Below are 21,785 nucleotides of genomic sequence, written 5' to 3' on the forward strand. Positions count from 1 at the left end.
ACTCTACTATACAGTAAGAATACCATATAATGTAAAGTGAACCTTGATTAAGGTTACTGCCTAAAACGGATTGTCAACACAGGATCTTTCAATGCATTACCCTTATTCCTGTTCTTATAGTTCACCTGAATGGAATTTTGATAGACTTTAAAAAACACATTAATAATTACATGGGAAAAGAAAGTGTCAGAATCAGATAGAAGTTCTTCACATGGTACGTTTCTCTTCATTTCATTCTCCCCTCTGTAGTGGCTTCATTCCATTAAAGCAGGCCTTGTCCATAACTGTCAGGCTCTGTACAACAATTTCAGGCAGAGTTTTTTGGGTCACTCGGCTTTGACCATCTTGGATCCTGTTGTTTTGTGTGAGGCTGGGCTCTGACAGGCTGACATGATTGCTGCTGCCTTTTCTTCTGCCTCTTCTGAGCTTCTCTGCACGAGACCCAGCTTGGAGCCCCTGCCCTGGTACGGGCAGTCTGACACAGCCCATCCTGTTAGAGCCCAATCAGCCTCCCTGCCAGGGAGTGCTGGGAATGCAACTGAAAATCAGGCTTGCATTTCATTGGAAGATAGAGGTTGATAAATACTGTATTTTTTTTTTCTTTTAGCACATCTGTATTGTGTAAGAGAATGCCAAAGAAAAATACAGGATGTAATAAGGTGAGTCTTCTGGAGCACTAATTCCTGGCTGCAGATTAGGTGATAAACCATGACACCAGGAAATGACTTCTGCTACTTGTGTGTCCCTAAGAAGAACGAGAAGCTAAATGTTAGCGCCCGGGAGCTGCAGCCGGCAGATTGCCATGGGGCGATGCGCTGAACAGGATCTGTTCAGAGCCGGGCTTTTCCCGATGTGGAGCAGCCCGGAGCTGGGGCCGAGGCTCCGGCGATATCGAGCGCTGCCGCCGGGGCCGTCCCGTTCCGGGCCCGGGAGCGAATTGCTGCCGCTGTGCCCGGGGACCGCGGGGGCACCAGGGCTGGAACAGGCGGGGACCGAACGGGGACTCGGGCAGACCGAGGGCGGCTCGAGGGGGCACCGAGGCGGCACCGAGGGGGGATGGAGCGGGGACCGAGGCGGGATGGAGCGGGGACCGAGGCGGCACCGAGGGGGGATGGAGCGGGGACCTGTCGGAACCCAAGGTGTCCCTCAGACACTCTTGGATGTTCCGGGCCTAGGGTAGAAGCCTCTGAGACCCTGGCAGGCGGCCAGGAACCCCTGTGGTCTTGAGTCTAACCCATGGAACAATTTACCAACCTTGCAGGAAGAACAAGAAATCACAAAAGTTTAGATATTATAATAGAAGTAGTCACAAAGTGAAAGGTAAGATTTTTGAGTGCTGTACAGGGGGGTTTTAAGCCTTGTACAGAGGGGTCTGAGTTTTGTACATAGGGGTCAGAGGTTCTAAGATAGAGAGATTTGGGCGTACCCTGTCCTCCTTCTTTCTTCTTCCTATTCCCCATGTTCTTAGTAGTGTTGGCACTCACAGATTAGTTTAAAGTAAAAAGTCACTGTTCAACATAAGTAATAAGCATTGGAGAAAAACTATAAACACCTAATACGTAATGTGTGATATAAAAGATGGCACCAGCCCCTCAAGAGAGGGAGACAAGAACAAAGACGAAGACAGAAAAAAAGACAAAGAAAGACACAGAGAAAGACGCAAAAGGAGAAGAAATCAGAGACAACGTCAAAGAGTCTGTGTGCCTTGAGATAACATGCAATAAACTGCCTTGAGACCAAACAACTGAAGACTACTGAGTCTTTCTTTAAAAACACAGGTTAGAAGAGAGACTTTACCACCACCCAGAGTCACCCCAATCTAGAGGAAGGCTCCAACAGGGACCGAGGCGGCACCGAGGGGGGATGGAGCGGGGACCGAGGCCCGCCCGGCGCCCCCGCCCCGGCCCCGCCCGGCCGCAGCGTCCCGGCCCCGGCCCGGCCTCACAATCGGGTGCCGCGGCTGCCGGGTAACCGCGAGCCGCCGTCTGTGACGGCGCTGCGGCCTCAGCTGCCCAGAACTCGCTCCCGGCTGGTTGTTCGCAGCCCCGGCGCGTTCAGGCGGCCGCACTCGGAGATTCGCCACGCGAATTGTTCGCGGAGCATTGGTCTCTGCGAGCGAGTCCTGTGAATTCGCGGAGCATTGGCCTCTGCGAGCGAGTCCTGTGAATTCGCAGAACATTGGCTTCTGCAAGGACTCCTGAACTGGCAGAACATTGGCTTCTGCAAGGAGTCCTGAATTCGCAGAACATTGGCTTCTGCAAGGAGTCCTGAATTCGCAGAACATTGGCTTCTGCAAGGAGTCCTGAATTCGCAGAACATTGGCTTCTGCAAGAACACCTGAATTCGCAGAACATTGGCTTCTGCAAGGAGTCCTGAATTCGCAGAACATTGGTTTCTGCGAGGACACCTGAATTCGCAGAACATTGGTTTCTGCAAGGACTCCTGAACTGGCAGAACATTGGCTTCTGCGAGGACATCTGAATTCGCAGAACATTGGTTTCTGCGAGGGACTCCTGAACTCTGGTGGAAGGTAAAGACTGACTCAAGCTGTACTTTCTGGTTTTGTCACATCTGTGCTCTAAAATTCAATGCCAAAGGGAAATACAGGATGGGATAATGCCAGTCTTCAGTTCAGTGGCATGTCCAGCTGAGTGGATGAACAAGATATAGTCTACTGATGGTGCTTTTTTCTCACTGAAGAAATGCAACATTTCCTAAATATACTAGTCTATCCATTTCCCCCTATAGTATTTACTTCAGCTGCTTAAAGGTGAACGAGTTCTGCTCAAGTTTTGGTGGGTTGCTATGATCTGGTTCTTAAAATGATTAGGGAGATGCCCCTGAATTAAGGTGCAAAATGAGACCATTATGTCAAAGTCGATAGTCTGGATTTTATGGAACAGTAAATGTGAGGAAGAGAGAGAGAGAAAGAAATAGAAAAAGGAGGGGGGAGGGAGGGGGCTGGGAAGAGGGGAAGAAAAAGAGTGACAGAGACAGATTTAGTAGAAAATATCACCATTCCATGGATCCCACCCAACCCACGAAATCCTCTTCTGGTCTTCTCTGTGGTAAGGTCTCACCAAATGTAAGACTCCAGGGGATTAATGCAGATTTGGGCAAGGTGGGACTGCCCAGGTACCTCCCTGGGGCAGGGCAAGTTGGACTCTGTCTCTTGCTCCTTTTCAATAATATCAAATCTTGAGCACCAGTATATCCTTGGAGTCTGCCATGAATTGGGTTGTGGATTTTCAGAGTTCCATTGTTGCTCCTTCCAGTTTTGTTGAGGCATTGTCATTCATCTGCGACATCCTCCTTCCAAAATGGCTTCTGGATTCCCGAAAAAGACACCGAGCCCTCGTCTTCTGCTCAGGGAAAGACTGAAGCCTGAGACTGTGAGTAGCCACTGGGGCTGTGTTAAGGCTGGAAACTCCCCTCGTGTCCCTCCTCTCCCCGCCCCTGTTGTCAGCAGCCTGTGAAGCTGCAGACCCCCTCCCCACCTCTTTGTGCCGTGCTCCTGGCCCTCGGTGGGGGCTGTCCTGGTGCAGTAGGGAACGCTGTGTGATGTTTCAGGGACAGTCCAGCATCCTGCCTGGCTGTGCCACCGGAGCCAAGTGAAACCAATGTGCAGCTGAAGCCCTGAGCATGTGCTTCTTTCCCTTTCCCTTTGCCACAGCAATTCCTTCTGTCAGGCTGGGCACTCACCTGTGCTGCTCTGACCAACCTGCCCTTGGGCACCCGGGCACGTGGGGGGGGAAGCTCCAACTCTGCCCAAAGCCTTGAGAGACACGGCTGGTCCCAGCTGGAAGAGCTTCCCAGCCAGCTGTTCTCTCTCATCTCCTGTGTGGGCGCAGATCCAGCCCTGCAGGCAGCACTGGAGCCAGGGCCACAAAGGTCCCTTGGCCGTCTGGAGCTCACTTGACTGAAGATGCCCCACTGCTGAGGCTCTCTCCAGGAGATCCCTCTGTTTTCTTCTGTGGAGGGGCCTGTGAGCCCAGAGAGAGAAAACAAATGCTAATGAACAGAGAGAACAAAAACTGAAAGAGTTACGTTCCTGGTACAACTCACTCTTGGTACAACTTTGCTTTCTTGCTTCTCTTGGACTCACCCAGCAGTGCTATCTCCTCGCTGTGAGCTTTGAGTGTTGTGCAGGGACGGAGTTAGGGGAGTTCTGAGAGCTCCTCCCTACTCTCTGAAAAGGTCACTGCCTCAATCCAATGAGGAAACAAATGCCCGAAGAGCAGAAATCCCCAAACATGTCACATCAAATCACGGAGAGACTAATGGGACACAGCCATGTGGTTGGAGTATGTGTATTGCACTCTGTATTATTAATTTACTGGTGCTAAGTATTTCAGCAGGTAACTTCCAGGGCTTCCAGAGCTGTCCTAGTGCCTCGTGATCACAAATTATTCATCGGTAGTAAGTGAACAAGAAAAGCTTCTATGAACAAGGGCATTTCTGAGACTCTTGCTGGTTTTTTTGCCTTTCAGCTGACTCCCTCTGCCTTCCAGGAGGAGATGTCTCTCAGCACCAAGCAGAGGCTGGCCAGAGCTAAGAAGCTGAGTCTGCCTCAGATTGTCCAGCCTCAAGACAAGCGTGAGAGCTCCCACCAGAAGGTAGCCTTTCCCTGCCCTTGCTGTTTGATGTGATCATTGAGGAGGATGCCAAAAGAGCAGCTTGGCTTGAGGCTGCTCAGTGTGCTCCAGGAGCTTTTGCTCAGCCCAGGGCAGAGGTGGGAGAGCCACTGTTTGCCCGGTGTGGCTTGGGCAGATGTACTCAGCCAGAGTCTGTACTTGACTGGGGATCAGAGCAGAATCTTCCTCCCAGCAGCTGAACCTCTCCCTGCTCTCTCTGGGCTCTCCTTGCAGTTGTCAGCAGCTGACCCAGAGAAGAGCTCATTTCAGCCTTGCCCACCAGAGGTGGTGTTTCAGAACTACACTCCTGGTGAGGTCTGTGAAGTGCCCGTGGTTCTGAGGAACAGGGACAAGGTAAGTGCTGGGACATGGAGGTTTAACGCTGTGGTGGAAGAGGAGAGCGGAGAAGGCTGGTTAAGGATGGCACCAGGGCATGTCCACCTGTCTCTGCGAGTGGCAAAACCATCATTCCATGTCTCTCCTGCAGGTTCCTCACTTGATGAAGGTCACCTTGGAGAGCTCACCTTATTTCCAGCTGGTGGGCCCCAATGACGTGTGCCGCAAGGTGCCGCCGGGACTCTCCACCACTGTCCACGTCCTCTTCAGCCCTTGGCAGAACAAGGTGAGTCTGGAGGTCCCGAGAGATTGGTGTCTTCAGTGGAAAGTGAACCTGCAAGGCTGGATTCAGGGCATCTGGCCTGGGTTTTGAGGACCTGTGCTGGTTTCCGTGGAGTTGCACGGGATCTAGAACTGGGAGATACTCTTTGTCCATGCTGAACATGGGGTAAATGCCCTGTGCTGAGAGAGTTTCTTTTCCTGCAGGATTACTTCCACCAGCTCCTCTGCACCACTGAAAGGGAAGGGTTCATTGTGCCAATTCGGGCCATTGGTGCCCGAGCCATCCTGGACTTCCCTGACCAGCTGGACTTCTCCAAGTGTCCGGTCAAGTACAGCAGCCAGAAGACTCTGGTGGTCCGTAATGTCGGGAACCGGGCAGCTCATTACCAGCTGAGCACCCAGAGGTGAGGCAGCTCATCTATCCTTGGGCAAAGGATATCACCCTTGGGTGATGATAACAGGGCTGGGAAAGAGCAGCAAAAGGAAGGGGAGCATGGCAGCTGCTGCCCTGCAGCCCTGGCTGGAAATGGGCAGGACCTGTGGGGTTTGCTGTTGGTTCTCATGTTTTAAGCAGGATGCAGCCTTTGAGCTTTCTCTGTCCCAGATTTCCTGGAGGGTGCTGGAACATCTCAGTAGCTGGCTTGCACCCTCCTGAGCACAAACAGCTTCTGAAATGCTTACTCAGCACTGTCAGCCAAATAGAGCCATTCTCTGGGAGGCCACAGGCACGTGGCTTTCCAGTGGTCCTCTCATGAGATGCCTCATGTGAGCTGTGCTGTGGACAGCCTGTGCTGTTGCTGTCAGTCTCAGAAGACAATCAATCAGTGTTTCTCCTGGTGGCTGAACTGGAGAGGGCAATGCATTTTTGACACCGTGTCTGTAAGGAAACCAGTTCAGTAGGCTGGTGGTGAGTTGAGGGTTATGTGATCCCAGAGGTCTTGCTGTAGGAGCTGAGGTCAGGAATGCAGCACAGACCTGCTGTCTAACCTGAGGCAGATAAGTGGCTTTGATTTTTTTTTTTTTCCCCCTGGCAAAACAGAGGTCAAAAGGCAAATTGACTTTTCTGCTGTGAAACATGAGGGTCTGAGAGGATGTTCCACCAAAGCCTGCCAAAGCTATTTAAGCAGGCTCCTGGGATGCTGTTCAAACAGGCTGCTGCTTTCGACTCTGCAAATATGTAGGCAGGAACTTGTAAATCCGTGCACAGTTTTTCTCTGGGATTTCCAGAGCTTGTTTTGTCACCACCAAAAGAAATACCCAATAAGGTCTGGTATCCTTTGACAATGTGCTTGCCAGCTGTTCTGTTGAGCGCTACAGAGCATGTTGGATCCTGCTTGATAGGGATTGAAAGAGTTTCTGAACTCGAGGAATGAAATATTGACGTAGATGAAATAGAACCTGGGTGCAGTGACAGAGGGAAAGATGGAGCTTGTGATCTGCTGACTGTATCTTTCAGCACAGAGATGGAGCTGCTTTAACCTAAGAGACTGGATTTATTAGAATAGTTAATGCTGTTTGATGTCAGCTGTAACACCATCACTTAAAAGGAATATATGTTAAGATGAGACGATATTTGGGTTTCTTCCTGCAATAGGTGTTAGCGGGCAGATGAGGCAACTCAATTCGCCATAATTTTTCTGTCTTCCTTGGGGTGGGAGGCAGCTTTTATTGAGATCAATTCTCCCAAAATCAAATCATTTAATCATGGCAGTTAAGGCACCAGTGGACAAAAGACTGTCTGGCTAGAGCAGATAACTGTAGCATGGGACTTGAAGTAGATTGCAGCCTCCTTGCACACAGCATTTAGCAAAAGTGCAGCTGAACGGTGCTTTGAGAGCCTTGGTCCCAAAATTGCCAGCTTTGCTCACTTGTCAGCTCTGTTTCTAAATTATGGCAGGAGAACTTGGTCCTTGGTATCCTCATGGCCATAACTTTTGCCCAGCTCTGTCAGTAAGGGGAGCTGATGCTCGATGAAAGGAAGCAAGATGCAAATGACCCTTGAGCCTCATTGCAGAGAGCTGGATGCAGAGGATGGGGGAGATGAGGTCATTTCATCCCACAGGATCCTGTGAGGGCTGGATCTCCTCCCACTAGAGTCAGTGGCTGTTTCTGACCCTGTGTGTTCTGTCTTGTGCTGACTGTGGTTGGTTTGCTCTTTGCTTGCACAAGTGAGCAGAAGTGAAGTGGACTGCAAAAGGGATAACATCCCCAAAGCTCCCCCAAGAGTCCTGCTGTGTCTGTGTTGCAGCCCTTTCTCTGTCCTTCCGGCCATGGGAGTTCTGGGCGTTGGTGACACCATGGAGGTGACAGTGGGATTTCAGCCACTGAAGACTGGTGACTGTTCCGCGTCCCTTGTCGTGCACTACGACACAGGTGAGAGCTGGGCACTGCCGAGGGCACTCTGCATCCCTCAGAGCAGAGCCCTTTCTAAGCAGAAAGGCTGCTGTGGCCGTGGGTTTAAAGAGGGAGATGATGATCGTTTTCATGGTGTTCATTTTGTAGTCATCTAGTTTGTAGTCATGTCGTTTGTCATCTTGACCTTGTAAAGCTCCATAGAAATGCCATTCAGCTAAAAGCCGTGACACTTTCTTCTGTTACCTGTGGTTTGCTGTGTTCCTTGTGCTTCCATCAGCCAGTGAGCTGAGCAAAGACTCCCCTTTGCTTTGTTCCAGGTGAAGACACCCACACAAGCCTTCATGGAAGAGCTGTGGATGCCCCAATCAGGCTGGACAGGAATACTGTGACCTTTGACAAGACGTACATCACCGTGTCAAACCGCACAACTGTGCTCATCCACAACCGCAGTAATATCACAGCCCGCTTCCAGTGGAAGGCTGTTGATGCTGGGGAAGAGGAGGATCAGCTGGAGCTGAGGTAGGTTTGAAAGATCCATTTCAGTGACGTCCCTTGCCCAAGGGTAAAAGTAACATACAGCTTCAGGAGATTTCGGGAGGATTCAGGGTGCTTTTGAATGGCTTAGGGTAAGTAAACCATCCCATCTCTAGCTGCCTCCCCCAAGCAGAGTTCTGTGTCAGGAAAAGCTGCCTGAGGTGGCTGGTGGATTCTGCCTCAGCTGTGGCAGAGGCTTTGAGCCAGGAGGTTCTCTTGAGGGCTGCTGCCTTTGGAACCTCTCCTGAGCCTGCAAGTGTGGACTGAACAAGAAGTGACCCTCTGATCCATTTGGGACCCCATGGCTCAGGGTCAGCCCTTTGCTGAGGAGGTGCTTGTGGCGCTTCCACTTCTGTCTGCAAAGACGTGGCTTGTTAAGCAACTTGCTGGGTTTGTCTTTCCTGTGGCTGCAGGCAGTATCACAGGATGTATCAGCAGCAAAAGGAGAAGTTGTATAATTTTCTGAAGGAGTGGGGAGTGGACAGCACTCACCAAGAACGCTTTGCTCTTCTCACCCGCAGCCTCCAGAGTGAGATGGCAAAGGTCAGAGGAGATCCCATGCTGTTCTCTGATGACATTTTCTGCCTTGAGCCAAAGGTAACTGATGGCTGAGAACCTCCCTTCCTGCTTCTCTTCCTCCTCTTCCTCCTCATCCCTGAATAAGGTCACTTGACTGATCCCTGCCTCAGCTGGCTTTGTGTGCCGAGAGAGAAGTAATCTGCATTCTGGTGAGGTCAGAGAGATGGTTGCAAAAAGCGTTTCTGCCCTGTGAGCTCCTGGCTGGCAGCAGGAGCCTGACTAAAGCTTCCAAACTCTGTTCTCAGTGTTACTGATGAGTGTTACTCACTCCTTGCCTGTCACTGATGCTCTGAAGAACGGCTTACGGGACTGTGGTTGAACCCAAGAAATGTGATGTCTGAAGAGAAATGTTTTGCTGTCTCCTTCTGCTCTAGGAGGGCGAGATCGGGCCGAATTGTTCGGCTGAGATCAGCGTGTCCTTCAAGCCCCAGGAAGCCCGGGTCTACGAGCGAGCGGTTTACTGCGACATCTCGGGTACGGCTCCTTCCCCTGCCTCTCTCCCCGCAGCGAAGGCGAGGTGCAAATTCTCCCCCAGATCACTGGGCTCCTGTGTCATTGCTGGCACGGGTCCGTGGTCAGCAGGGCAGTGCTGGCACATCCCACTGTCCCTGCAGCTTCCAGGGCATCTCCTCTAGTTTGATTTTTTCCCTCTCAGCTGTTCTGAACGCTGCCTGTATTTAGGTGTGCTCCTCCTCCCTTGGGAAAAACACTCTCTGAGGTGCACCCAGAAGGAGGAAGAAGAAAATTTCTGGCATTTCCTAAAGTTCCACTCTCAACATAGGGGTAGAAGAAAGGATGGTCTCTATGGATGTAGCATATCTCCTGAGGGAAGAGAAGGGTCCGGATCTTCTCCTGGGACGTCAGGAGCTGGTCCCATGCAGCTCAGAGTCAGGGACTGGCACTGAGGCAGCCTGGAAAATGCAGGATGGCAGAAGGAATTACTGTACTGAAATAGCAATCTCTCCCCAGGCCGTCAGAACAGGCTGCCCCTGCTCCTCACAGGGGAAGGCCTCGGGCCCCGGCTCCACTCCTACTTTGAGGAACTGAACATTGGGGAGGTTTCTCTCAGAGTAACCCACAGATATAAGGTGAGCAGCAGGCTTGGGGAGGATCCTAGTGGCTCCTGGGGTAGCAGTGAGCCTTGTGGACCTGTGAATTCCTAGCAACTTGGCTAGTTGTGATGCTAGTCAAATGTGGGGGGTTTCCCGGAATCTCCATCTTTTGGATGCGGTCAGAAAGGTGTGTCTGTTGTTCGTGAAAGCCCAATCCCTTCTTTTGGGCAGTCTTCCTTGGAGGTCAGCTGGGAGGCTTCCTGCAAAACCGCCTGACACAGGAAAGCAGCACTGGGTCAAAAAGCTGCATGTTCAGAGGCATGTTCCAGTCCCAGCCACAAATCACCTTTGTGCCCAGGCTGTCCAAAAGCAGCTGGAACAAACTGGCTGCATTTGAGTTCAAGTGCATTGCAAGCAGCTTTCAGTCATGTCCCTCCTGCCTATTTGTGGGAGTCACGAATCCACCCTCCTGGCTCAGCACTGGTCAAAGTGCTGGGCAGTGCTTTCCCTTGCTGAGCAGTCCCTCACCACACTTCAGGCATGGTGTAGCTCTGGCTCTAGAAAGAGCAAAGTGTTTCTGGGAAGGAAGCAAAGGAACTTTCTACATCTTTGCTTCTGCTTTCTCCCACATGCAGTAAACAGGTTGGGCTGCCATGGAAGCTGAACGTGCCCTGCCCATGGTGGGGCTGGGCACACTTGGAGCAGCAGCAGCAGCAGCTCTGTGCTGATGTCACTGGTAATGCTGCCATGCCCAGTGCTGCTCTTAGGGCCAGCTGTGCATGAACTCGGTGATGCTGAGCACTCTGTGCTGCAGGTCAGAGTGGACTGTCCGTGCCAGTGGGGAAACCCCAGAGTGACTCTGGTTATGTGAAGTTATCGCTGCTTTGCATGAAAACCCCAAAGCCACACAAAGTTGTATTTCAAAGCTGTATTTTTTGGCTTCTGCCATACAGCAGCACAGGGCATCTTCTGCCTTTTACAGGTGTTAACAGTTTAATTTGAAAGTGACTCAGACTTTGGTAAGAAAGGAAGATTCCTCATGTATTTCCACTTTGCTTTTCTGCTGCTGCAGGCGGCCCTGTTGAACAAAGGGCCCATTGGGGCTCCCTTCAGCCTCATCCCTCCAAGCACAGCCATGGGCTCCTGCTTCACCTTCCTGCCCCAGGAGGGCATCGTGGCACCGCACGGGTTCCAGATCATCCAGATCTCCTTCTGTCCCACCATGATGGGGGAGTTTGAGGAAGAGTTCTGCTTCCGTGTGACTGAATCCCCTAAGCCTGTGACCTTGACTATCAGGTGAGGAGGGCTTTGGGAGCTTGCTGGGCACATCTGTAGCTGTGTCCTGGTACTCATCTTCCATCTACTTCATTTTGTGGTGGAGCAGAGAAAGAAGGTGTTACCTGAGGTCTTAGTCTTGGCTCTGGCATCCCTTTAGTGCGGGGTTGCCTGCTGCCCTGGGTGGGTAGCCGGGAGATGGAGGGACTACTCCCTGCAGGGGTGTCTGCTGCTTAGGCTGTGGCAGGCAGTGGGATGGATCAGCTTTGGGCAGTGGCTGCTCTGGGATGTCCCCTCTGAAGAGCCAGCAAGGCCCCCAGGGCTCTGGAGGTTGGCCAGCCTGGGTGATTCTGCACCAGCAGCAACATTTTTAAAAACTTCTGTTAATAATCCATCCCAGATGGGCAGCAGCTGCCTCGCCTCACCTCTCACAGCCATGCTGTGGGGGACAAGCCGTGCTCTCAACTCCTGTGCAGAGAGTGCCCTGGTAGCTCCTTTCCACAGCCAGGCAAGGGCTGATGTGGGAGACAGGGAACTGTGCAGCAGGAACTGCCCCAAGCACAGGGGCGTCATCCCATGGGCTGGTGCCATGGCAAAGGATAAAATCCTCACTCAGCAAAGGCTAGAGGTGGGAAAAAAAAGAAGAAAAGTGATGATAGGAGAGGCAAAACTCACTTCAGCTCCAAGGCCTGTCCCACACAGTCTGTCAGCTGCTGTGACCACTTTGCTTTGGCTGCCTCCTGGCCACATGGGTGCTGTGCTGAGCGCAGGCTGCTGGGTTGATTTGAAACCCAGGGTGGCTCTGAGAGCAGCTGTTATCCACCCCCTCCCTAAGGCCACCCGAAGCCTTTGTGATTCCCTTTAACAGAGGCACTGCCTCCCTGCCTTTGTCCTCGCAGGGGCTCCGTGACGGGACCGACTTTCCATTTTGATGTGCCCGCCCTGCACTTCGGTGACGTCTCCTTTGGTGAGTGTGCCCTGGGCTCGCAGCGCAGTGTCAGAGGTTGGTGTGGTGCTGAAATGGAGCACTTGAACATAAGAGCGTCCAGCACTCGTGTTCCTCCACCACAGCCTCTTCAGGGTGTTACTTCCAGGGCTGCTGGTGCCTCAGGTACCCTTTTGCCATCGTGAGAGCAAACGGGACCAAAGGAATAAAAAGGCAGCATCACTGTTTGGCCACTTCTTGTCTCCCTTTGAATAAGCGGCACAATAAAGAAAGGCACCAGGCAGGAATATGGCTCTGTAATAGCAGATTCGTCCTGCTTAAGCTGATTTCATTCCTAAGGTTTCTTCAGCTGGGGGCAGCTGTTTTAGCTTTGTTTCTTTTAACTGTGCTGCTGAATGTTGTCTGCATGTGGTCACCTCAGTGGCATTTGAGATTGTGACATCCTTTTTGTGCCTCCCTCGTGCCTGTTTTGTGCCGCTTGTCCTTTTCGTGCCTCTCTTGCCTCCCTGCTGGAGTCACTGCCGGAGCTGGCAGTGATCACTGTTGATGGGCATGGAGAAGCCCTGGGCTGTGCCTGCAGTTGGTTTTTCCTCCCCATCTGGGTTTAAATGACTCTTGGTGAGCAGGCTGCGGGAGATGTCTCCTCCACACAGAGCTGACCGGCCGAGCCATAGATCCACTGCAATGAGCTGTACTTCAGACAACAAAGAAGCAAAATCCAAGCACAGTTTTCTCCTACCAGGATATTCACACCAGGCATCATGAGATATTGACGGCTAAATGGATATTTGTGTCATTTTCTTAGGTTTTCCTCACACCTTGAAGTGTTGCCTGTATAACACCTCCCTGGTACACATGGCCTTCAACCTCCACATTCCTGGCGATGGCTTGGGAGAGCCCAGCATTGACATCTCTGCTAAGATACCCGATCCCAGTAGCCAGTGTTGGAGGAAGGAAGCTCCAGGCCTTAGGAGGCCAAGGGAATTTACCATAAGCCCCTGCAGCGGGACCGTCCGTGCCCTGGGATCCGAGGATATCAAGGTATGGGAAGAGTCCGGTCGGTGGGGCTGAAGCTTCACTGGAGTCTGGGAGGGCTTTAGCTCTGGTGCCAGCTTGGAGCACTTTGAGCATCGTGTGAGGGAGAGATCTGCACTGGTGAGAGGCCTCTGCTGGCTGGCTTCCTCGGGATGCTCCTCAAGGAGCACCGTTTTGTTTCCAAAATCACCAGCTGAGATCACATACCATATGTCAAGTACTGAAGCCGTTCTTGTGCTTTTTGAGAGCGATTTCTTTGGTTGCAAGTGGGCAGAGGAAGGATGAAAACAGAAGGTTGCTGTTAAAGAGAGAGATATCATTGTAGAAAGCAGTTTTCTTTTTTTCCTGGTCTCGTTTCTCATCTCCTGGGCAGCAGATGAGTTGTATTCACCGCAGGGATCTTCAGTGGGGACGGAAAATACTCTGCAGTCATGAACTGCCCAGCATGTGCTGGGCCACACTTTGCCCTCAGCTTCCTGCTGGAAAGCTGGACTCGTTCCATTCAAGACAACAGACTTCTTCTGCATTTATGTCATTGTAGTCGGGTGAAAAATTAGTCCCTTTAGCAAATCTGATCTTGCCAGAGGGCTTTTTTTACTCCCAAAGACTGTGCTCTACTTATGGACCAGCAGAAGAATTGAAGCAAAATCCTCTCTTTGTCTACCGTGGAACAAGAACTGGAGGAGAGCACACATGGGTGATGAGATTTTGGGAGTGAGCAAATACTTGCTGCACTTCTTTTCTCTTCTACCAGGTCACCCTGTGTTCCAACACCGTTGGAGAGTACAAGCTGGAGCTGGTGCTGGACGTGGAGGATGTTGGCAAGAAGGCGTTGGCACTGCCCCTCACGGCCAGGTACCAACACCTTTCCTGCACCTGCTTGTCTTTCCTCGAGCATCCAGCACGCTGCCTGGCTGCAGCTCCAGAGGAGGAGTGCTGCTGAATGAGCTGGACCTGCCCATCTAGACATGAGAACAGGGCTGGGAAAGCAGCCCATGCTGAGATGCCCCCCTGCTCACAGCCAGCCATGGCCCTAGGCCTTTTTCTGAAGGCAGCAGGAATAACATTGAGCGTTGCCCTGGGATCTGGTGCTTGAGATGGAACAAACTTCCCAAGGGTTGCCTGTCCTTCTTCCTGCAAGCGGTGAACATGTGCTGGCTTGTGACCAGCCTGCTGCCTTGGTTTGCTACCATTGCTCAGTCTCTCTAACTGCCTTGGGGTCATTTCTTTGCCCAGGTGCGTCGTTCCTCCACTGCGAGTGCTCGACCCTGTCGTGTCATTCAGGCGCTGCTATCTAGAGGTCCCCTATGAGAAGAAGCTGACCCTTGTGAATGACAGCGACTTTCCTGGCTGCTACTGTGTTCTCCCTCAGGTTTGGCCTTGCATCCATCTCCTCCCCTCAAATGTTACTGAGCGGGTTATTAGGGGAATAAAAGGGTTTGGAGAAGACCTTGCCGGTTTCTATTCCAAGCTAAAGGTTTTCTGAGAACAGGAACCTAAATACAAACTTTAGGAAGCAGTCTAGCATCTTGAGGAAGTTGTTTAGATTCTAGTCCTTGACTTGTTTCCAAGTGGTAGAGCTCAGAGGGCAGTGAAAATGTGATGCAAGGAGGCTGTCAGCACCAAAGTGGGTGTGTGTGGATGCAGCAACTTTTGGAACCCCTGCGGCTGCTCAGCACCTACACCTTGCAGCTTGTTTTTTGCCTTTTTGCTTTCTCCTGAGAATTTTTACAAGCGTGTGGGAGTTGCTCTTGTGGTCGAGGTTAAGGAGATTAAAGTTTCCTCAGTTCTGAAGTTGCTTTTGATTGTGTCCCTTCCAGGAGAACAAGGAGGAGGCTGCCACATGGTACTGCACCTCTATGGCAACTGGGATTATCGAGGCTCGCGGGTCGGTGCAGATCCCAATTGTCCTCCAGGCCCGCTTGCTGGGAGAGTGCGACGTCACTGCGGAGCTCGCCGTGCTTGGGAGAGGAGGATCCCCACTGGTGAGAGCGAGGGGAGACGTGTGCCTTGAGCAACTCATGCCAGTGGCTGTAAGCTGCACAGGGATTCTTCCAGGAGCTTGTGATCCGTGGCTGCTGTGGACAAGGACAGAAGGGACTGGTGGCACAAGCAGCACTTTATGCCTAGAAAAGAGGAAGAGTGGAAGCCTCGTAGGCGGCAATCTCAGTGCCTGACCCAGCGTATGGTTACAAACCTGGGAGATGGGATAACAAGCCCAGTCTGAAACCCAGACCAGTCCCTGGGTCTCACACTGTGCCGTGTTATCAGATGAGCACGAGTGCTGCTTCGTTACAGCTGTTGAGGATCACACAGGGACATCCCTGAATCCTGCTAAAGCAAGCACTGTGTACAAGACCACACTGAAGGAATGTTCTGTGCAGAGCTGGACTGAGGCTTCTCTGAAAGCCAGGTCCCTCAGATCTGAGAAACACCCATCATATCTCCTCAACCACAGGCCAGCCAAAACTATAGGAATGTCCCCACACACAACTTGCATCTGGAGCACAGACTTTGCTTGTTTTTTTCCACCAAGTTTGGAAATGGATAAGGCAAGCAATTCCTGAACTAAAGCCTCCTAAAAGAGGACTCTGGAGATTCTAAAGAAGATTCTAAGGATGCTAAAGAAGATTCTACAAGAGCTCCTAAAAGAGGCATATAGCATAACAGCAAAAGTGACTACAAAGTACAGGCCCAGTCTGCCAGGCACGGATGCTCTTCATCCCTAACTAGTCTGGTTTGTGACAGGAGCACCCCACCAAAGCCAGCAGTGCTGCAGCATGTGGCTGTGTGTATGTAGCAATAACCCTGAGGACAAAGTTGCTTTTATTCTCGTTCCTGGGTGTCGCATTGCCTGGAACGCTGCTGAGCAGGGCTGTTCTTGTCCCCTTGAAGAATACTGCAGATGAAGGGTTTGTGTGTTTTGATAAGCCTTTTCCTCAGGGAGGATATATGCCATTGTCACACACGAACTGAAGCCGGGCCAGATATCCTCCAGCTGCTATTCTGCTCATCTCCAAAGGGCTCTGCCCAGCCTCTGCTGCTTCTGCCCCACTGTCACCTGGAAGCAAAGCCAGCTGGTGAGGCACAGCTCCTCCCTCCAGCTTCTTCTTCCAGGGAGCCTTGGGCAGCATCAGCCAGGCTGCAGCCCCCTGGGCCTCCCTTCTCCCAGAGGGATAAAAGATCCATCATCATGCAGGGCTTTAGTTCCTTATTCTTGAGGTAGCAGCCACGCTACATGGTTTCTGTTTCTTCTTTGCCCCTTCATGGATGCCCCAAAGGGATGTGCATTTCTGGATGCTGCTCCTTCTGACTGAAGGTCATTCTGGCAGCTGTCAATGCCCTTCCCTCAAGTCAGACATCACTAAAGGTTTTGCATCATGGAGGCTGGTTTCTTCTCTAGTCCAATCATACTCCAAGCCCTCCAGTGAATCTTGGTGGTGGTGTGAGTTTTATGCATTCAAGTCCTGTGTAAGACTTGGGGTATTTAGGACCAGTGAAATCCAACAAGACTGAATAAACTGTCCTGGTTTCCACTGGTGGGAGCAGGTAGTTTAGCAAAGGGATCCATGTTCCTTGTCCCACCGTCTGTGCCAGCTCTGCAAGAACAATCCTTTTGCGTTTCAGACTCCTATTCAGTCAGTTCACACTTCTTTTTTGAAGGAAAAAATACTGCTTGAATGATGCAATTATTAATTAATACCCCTTACTCATCTATATGAAGATTACACATAAGCACAAATTGAAGGCAGCTAACTTGCCTCATCTCTACTCTGAAGAGCCTGCTTTGCTTCTGACTTGTGCTGGTTTCACCAAGCAGTGTAGCTTTTTGAATTTTAAAGAACTTAGTGTCAAGGATGGCTGTGCAGCAGCAAAAGTTAGGAAGGTGGTTTGGGCCAAGATGGAGCAGTGAATAAAGCAGGCAGCAGGTAGAGGAAATAGCAGCGGGGGGAGGTGTGAAGAAGCAAGCATGGCAAACAGCAGTTCTTTGTCCCCTGATGATAATGGGAGCTTGTGGCTTTCAGGTGGGATCACTGCAGACCCCACACTTGCTCCAGGCCTTCTGTTTCAGTCTGCCTCACTGACAGCTTCAAACGGCCATAATTATCCCCAGGCTAGGAATGCTCTTACAGCTGGCTATGTTTTTAAAACTGCCTTTGTTGCATGGTTTTTTTTTTTTTTTTTGATCTTTCCTACCTTCTTCCTGGAACAGGAAATCCACTTAGAGTGCATTGGCCAGGGACCCATTGTCTGTGTCTATCCGAGGGAGATAAACTTTGGCGTTATCCGAGTCTTAAAAGATCGTACCAAAACTTTCTACCTCGCCAATCAGTGTGACCTTCCTGCAACCTTCCAGGCAAAGATGGTAAGTGTCTGTGGGGCTGTTTTCCAGGGAAAAGTGCTGGCTACTAGCAGCCCTTGACTTGTTTTTTGTATGCAATGTTTCTGTATTGTTCTGTGTGAGTGGAAGCAAGCTATTCCATCCGAGTGCAAGCAAGAGGAGCCAGGATCTCAGGCACGCCCGCCCCTGTGAAATAGTTTGCAGAGAGGTTGGAGCAGAAATGAGTCTGGATCACGTTGGCCAGTTCTCTCATTATTTTGTGGAAGATACTCAGCTGTGCAAGTCATGTTTCTGGAGCTCTGAGATCAAGAGAAGCCTGTGGCCCTTTGCTCCTGAGAGGGCACGGATTTCCCCATGGACTCCCCATTCCATCTGCATTTGCTTTGTGCCAAACTCGTGTTAATGGCAGAAACCAGGCTGTGAGATCTGCCCTCAAAGTGCTGGTGCAAAGGCAACTTTCACCACTCCTGTGGGTCAAGCCAGTAGGGCTGTTGCAAACAAATGCACCTGTGAGGGTTGTGCACCCCCAGAGCCTGTGGTCTCTGTAGCATTGCAGAATATCTCTGGAGACCACCTGCAGAGGAAGGTTGTTTCATTCGTGGAGGTCACACAGGGGGACAAGCGGCAGGGCTGGAGCTGCAGCTGCTCCTCTGGCAGGAGGAGCAGCCAGGAAGGGTACGTGGCTTGGGGCTGAGTGGGATGTGCTCCCTGCTGGATGGGGCATCTGCGAGAGGCTTGAAAAAAGCTTGGAAAAGAGATTTGATCTTCTGTATATTGGGTGGGTTCAACTTCTGGAGCTGGTTAAAGCCAACCCTGCCACTGTGGACTTGTTTGTATTTGTGGATAAAGCATCAGGTGTTGTGTGAGAGTCCAGGCTCAGCCTCCTGGGCTGAGGAGGAGTGGGGTGAATTTTCCTCTTCCTGCTTTTCCAGCTGTTTAGGGGATAAACCTTACCCCAAAGTGGAGGATTGCCAGGGCAGCTTTGCCTGAGTCCACAGTGGAATTCTGCTTGCAGCCTCTGCAGGGAGCAATGCACCTTGCCTGGGTGGTGGTGGTGTGTAAAGGATGGGTTTCACATGCTCCTAGCAGGGCCAGACCTGCAGAGCTGTGTCTGTACAGCTGTGCTGGTGCAAGGCCTTTCCTCCCTCCCCGGGACAGCTGCAGCTCTCTTGCCCCATCTGTAAAGGGAGGTCCATGAGAAACCAGAGGACCAGAACGCTTAGGAAGGCCATGCCACGCCCAGAGTGCATGTCTTGCAGGTTTTTTTTTTCTGCTTCCTGCTTTCCTGCTCTGCTCTAACCATGTAGAGGTGTCTTTTCCAAAGCAGAGGGCACTGGAGCACCTGTCTGCAGCTGATGATCAGTGGGAGGCGAGGGCCTCAGGCCTTAAGGGCATGTTGAAAAGTGCTGATGGCCCCTTGGGAAAGGAGACTTTGGGGTTCTGCCCAGCTGGCTTTGTGGATTTCTTCTTCCGGCTCTCAGCAGTGTCCTCCAGCTGTGTGGCTGCTGGGCTGGGATTTGAGCAGTCCTGCCTTCCTCCGGCCCGGAGCCTTTGTGCAGACCCAGCTCCGCTGTCGGGGAGCCAGCAGAGAGTAAATAGCTTCCCTTGGCAAGCCCTCCAAAGAGAGCGGGAGGGGGAATAGCCTTCTCCTGAGGAGGAGCATCCCTTGGGCTGAGCAAAACGGGGCTGTTGATGACCTGAGTCTGTTCAAGGAAGGTAAAACAGAGGTTGTATAAGCTTGTCTAAGAGGTTGTATAAGGGGAGTTGCTGTGCTGGACACCATAGCTTACATTTAGGGAAATTAAACGTTTATGGTTTTTACACTCATCTCCTTAGCCTTCCTGTTTGCTGCACCTCACAGCAGAGCGGGCTCCATGGCTTCCACCTAAGTTTGTGTTTGGCTTGTCTTACAGGCTGGGAAACACTCCTGCTGGAGGCTTGAGCCCAGTGAAGGAGTGGTCCCCCCTAACACTGAGGTGGCCGTGCGTGTCATCGCACACCTGAGTGACACGCTGAAATTCCAGGGGGAGGTGAAGGTGTCCATTGAGAACAGCACCACCACCATCATCTCTCTCCAGGCTGTGGGCAAGGGCGCCACAATTGCCATGGACAAATCCCTCACCTCGGGGATCAACCTGAAGTCCCAATTCAGGTAGGAGACTCTAGAAACTTCCACTTCCCCTGTGCGTTCATCAAAGAACAATTTTCCCGTAGTCCTTCAGGCTAGATCTTCTTCAGTACTCAAGGTGCTAGCTCTGTTTCCCTGAAGCCACAGGAATTCCTTTAGAAACATGTCATCTGAGAGTTGCTAGATATCCTGGAAAGGCACAGAAATGGAAAAGCTGGAAGAGCTGTCAGGGCTGAAGCTTTGAGCCTGGGCAGCCTTTTGGGCAGAGGTTTTATTGCAGAGTGTGCAGTCAGGGAATGCCATCAGGGTGAAGCTGAAGCTGAGTGATGCCACGGAAAGAACAGCTCCCATGACATTTTCCATCTCTGCTTCTCTTCTAGCTTCACTCCCTGCTATTTCCATTTCAAAATGACAAACACAGGACGACGCATCCATCGGCTCTACTGGAGCACAGAAGGTTTTGGCACCTTCCAGCACAGGACTCGTCCCCCTGCCCTGGGTGGCAAAAGGAAAACCAAAGGGAAAGCTGCTTCCCAGATCCCCAGACCTGGCAGCCCCGTGTTCAAGGTCCAGCCGCTGCAGGTGGACCTGAGCCCAGGCCAGACTGTGGAGATGGTGCTGGAAGGCTGCTCCAGCACTGCCCAGGTGAGGCCCCTGCCAAGGGCTGAGCCTTCCCCGTCAGATCCCCTCCACTGCAGCTTCTTCTGCAGCCCCTTGACATTTGCCTGGGAAAAGGAGCAAGTGACCTCAAGAAACTGTTTTAAGGCCAGTTGCTTTCCTTGCTGGCCACCATCCGTTGCTACGGCTCTTTTGTGTTTCCCTAGCTACCATAAAGCCAACTTGCTGATCCCAAAATACAGGCTGAAGGAAGTATTGCTCCTTTGGGCAAGCAGGGGTTACTGGCATCATGTGCTGAGGCAGAAAGGAAGAGCAGGGAAAAGAAGTTGCACTTAGACTAGAAGCCCAGGCAGGAAGCAAATTAAACTACTGTCAAGTGGTTTTTCCGAGGGAAGCAGGGAGTAAAACAAAAGCCCTGTGAATGGCAGGAGTGTTCTGGGAGCAGCACTGCTTTTCCTCTGAAGACAAACATGGGCAGAGGGCTGGTCTAGCTATGAGTCCTGGAGGGGGAAAACACAGTGTGAAAACACAGCTGTAATGATCAGTGCGATGTCCATCCGGGCAGGAAAGTGTTGCCAGGAATCATTAGAACTGACCAGTTGACTTTGGTCAACTTTTCTAATACTGCTTGCCCCAGTCTCTCAGCCAGCCCTGGTGTCCCAGGGGCAGCCAGGTTTTGCAGCACCCTTGGAGAGCAACTCAGAGGGGGAGATTTTAGCAGAGTCTGGGAGTGTTCTCCTACCTGGACCTTTCTTTCCAGGGGAAATGAAACTCTGCAGAGAAGCTGCCAGCTAAGTCTGGTATGCATTCCCTGGCTCCAGGACCCCTATTTAGAATAAACAGGCGGCAGCACAGAAAGAAAAGAGAGCTTTTGAGGAGAGCGGAGACTAATGACAGTCCCTAAAAATAAGGGACAGGAATAGGGCCCATGGGTGGGTGGCAAGCCAGTGGGGGCTGTTGGGCCTGCCAGCATGCACTGGGTGACAAGTGAATCTTGCATGCAGGAGGTGAAGGAGCGGCTGCTGTGTCACGCTCAGGTGGGCAATGTGAAGGAACAGATAGTGCAAGTGGATGTCACCTGCAAGTTCATTTGCCCTGTTGTGCAAATATCTTCCAGAGCAATCACTTTCCGTGTGGAAAAGGTAAGTCTCTGGATTGCACCCTGGCATTTAAAGGTGTAACTCTTCAATTGGCTGGAAGTAAATAGGAAGAGATGCACTTCTGGGGTTGAAAAATGCGCAATGCGTGGGAAGGGGAAGGAGGTCTATGGCCACTTGAGGTTGCTTTCCCTTGCCTCCTGTTTCTGTAGAAACCCAGTGATGTCCTGACGCTCCAGTACCAGCCTTTGTCTTTAAAAAACACCTGCTCCCTGCCCTTCAGCATTGTGCTGGACTTGGAGCAGCCCTTCCTGATCTGCAATGCAGACCAGCAGCCCCTCCCTGCAGATTCCAAGGTGAGCCTCTGTGGGCTTGTTCCGTGGGCTTGGAGGAGGAGGGATGTGGGGGTGCACTTGTGTTGGGAGGTGCTCGAGTTGAGAAGTTTATTCTGTAGTGTCAGCAGTGGGTTGGCCTGAGCTGCAGCAGGAGAGCTGCTGAAGGAATCAAAATCTTACCTGAATTGGTAACATCCATGCTGGCTCTAATGAGGAGAGGGGAGCAGGAGAACAGAT

General features: G+C 51.6%; 3 protein-coding genes across 3 annotated transcripts in view; 1 reads left to right on the forward strand and 2 right to left on the reverse strand.

The window, feature by feature from the left end:
- On the reverse strand, positions 1–2,494 carry LOC128793622 (uncharacterized). The gene is made up of 2 exons (XM_053952956.1): positions 1,877–2,494; positions 1–1,124 (listed from the first exon to the last, which is right to left on the reverse strand). The coding sequence occupies exons 1-2, from the start codon at positions 2,492–2,494 to the stop codon at positions 831–833; spliced, it is 912 nt and encodes a 303-aa protein (XP_053808931.1). The 3' UTR covers positions 1–830.
- Positions 1–21,785, reverse strand: part of LOC128793625 (Fanconi anemia core complex-associated protein 24-like) — a 43,981-nt gene that overhangs the window by 6,809 nt on the left and 15,387 nt on the right. The gene's annotated exons all lie outside the window — the stretch shown is intronic.
- LOC128793614 (hydrocephalus-inducing protein homolog) overlaps positions 2,446–21,785 on the forward strand; it is a 27,526-nt gene continuing 8,186 nt past the window's right edge. Inside the window, exons 1-22 of the mRNA XM_053952944.1 lie at positions 2,446–2,530; positions 3,276–3,392; positions 4,491–4,616; positions 4,869–4,988; positions 5,122–5,256; positions 5,457–5,656; positions 7,501–7,625; positions 7,925–8,126; positions 8,663–8,738; positions 9,095–9,194; positions 9,690–9,808; positions 10,845–11,068; positions 11,947–12,014; positions 12,799–13,034; positions 13,783–13,883; positions 14,265–14,400; positions 14,849–15,013; positions 17,242–17,394; positions 19,284–19,522; positions 19,879–20,143; positions 21,121–21,258; positions 21,426–21,569. Coding sequence (XP_053808919.1) covers positions 3,321–3,392; positions 4,491–4,616; positions 4,869–4,988; positions 5,122–5,256; positions 5,457–5,656; positions 7,501–7,625; positions 7,925–8,126; positions 8,663–8,738; positions 9,095–9,194; positions 9,690–9,808; positions 10,845–11,068; positions 11,947–12,014; positions 12,799–13,034; positions 13,783–13,883; positions 14,265–14,400; positions 14,849–15,013; positions 17,242–17,394; positions 19,284–19,522; positions 19,879–20,143; positions 21,121–21,258; positions 21,426–21,569 — 3,144 coding nt within the window. The 5' untranslated portion in view covers positions 2,446–2,530; positions 3,276–3,320. The remainder of the gene's footprint in view (positions 2,531–3,275; positions 3,393–4,490; positions 4,617–4,868; positions 4,989–5,121; positions 5,257–5,456; positions 5,657–7,500; positions 7,626–7,924; positions 8,127–8,662; positions 8,739–9,094; positions 9,195–9,689; positions 9,809–10,844; positions 11,069–11,946; positions 12,015–12,798; positions 13,035–13,782; positions 13,884–14,264; positions 14,401–14,848; positions 15,014–17,241; positions 17,395–19,283; positions 19,523–19,878; positions 20,144–21,120; positions 21,259–21,425; positions 21,570–21,785) is intronic.

This window comes from Vidua chalybeata, chromosome 11, assembly GCF_026979565.1.
Source record: "Vidua chalybeata isolate OUT-0048 chromosome 11, bVidCha1 merged haplotype, whole genome shotgun sequence".
Taxonomy (NCBI): Eukaryota; Metazoa; Chordata; class Aves; order Passeriformes; family Viduidae; genus Vidua; species Vidua chalybeata.

What these genes read in the sequence shown, in the direction of transcription:
- LOC128793622 (XM_053952956.1), bottom strand. Translation starts at nt 2,494, where the DNA reads ATGTTCTGCGAATTCAGATGTCCTCGCAGAAGCCAATGTTCTGCCAGT. An exon ending in GGGGCGCCGGGCGGGCCTCG is followed by an intron (nt 1,125 to 1,876) that starts GTCCCCGCTCCA and finishes GGGTTCCGACAG; the next exon opens with GTCCCCGCTCCATCCCCCCT.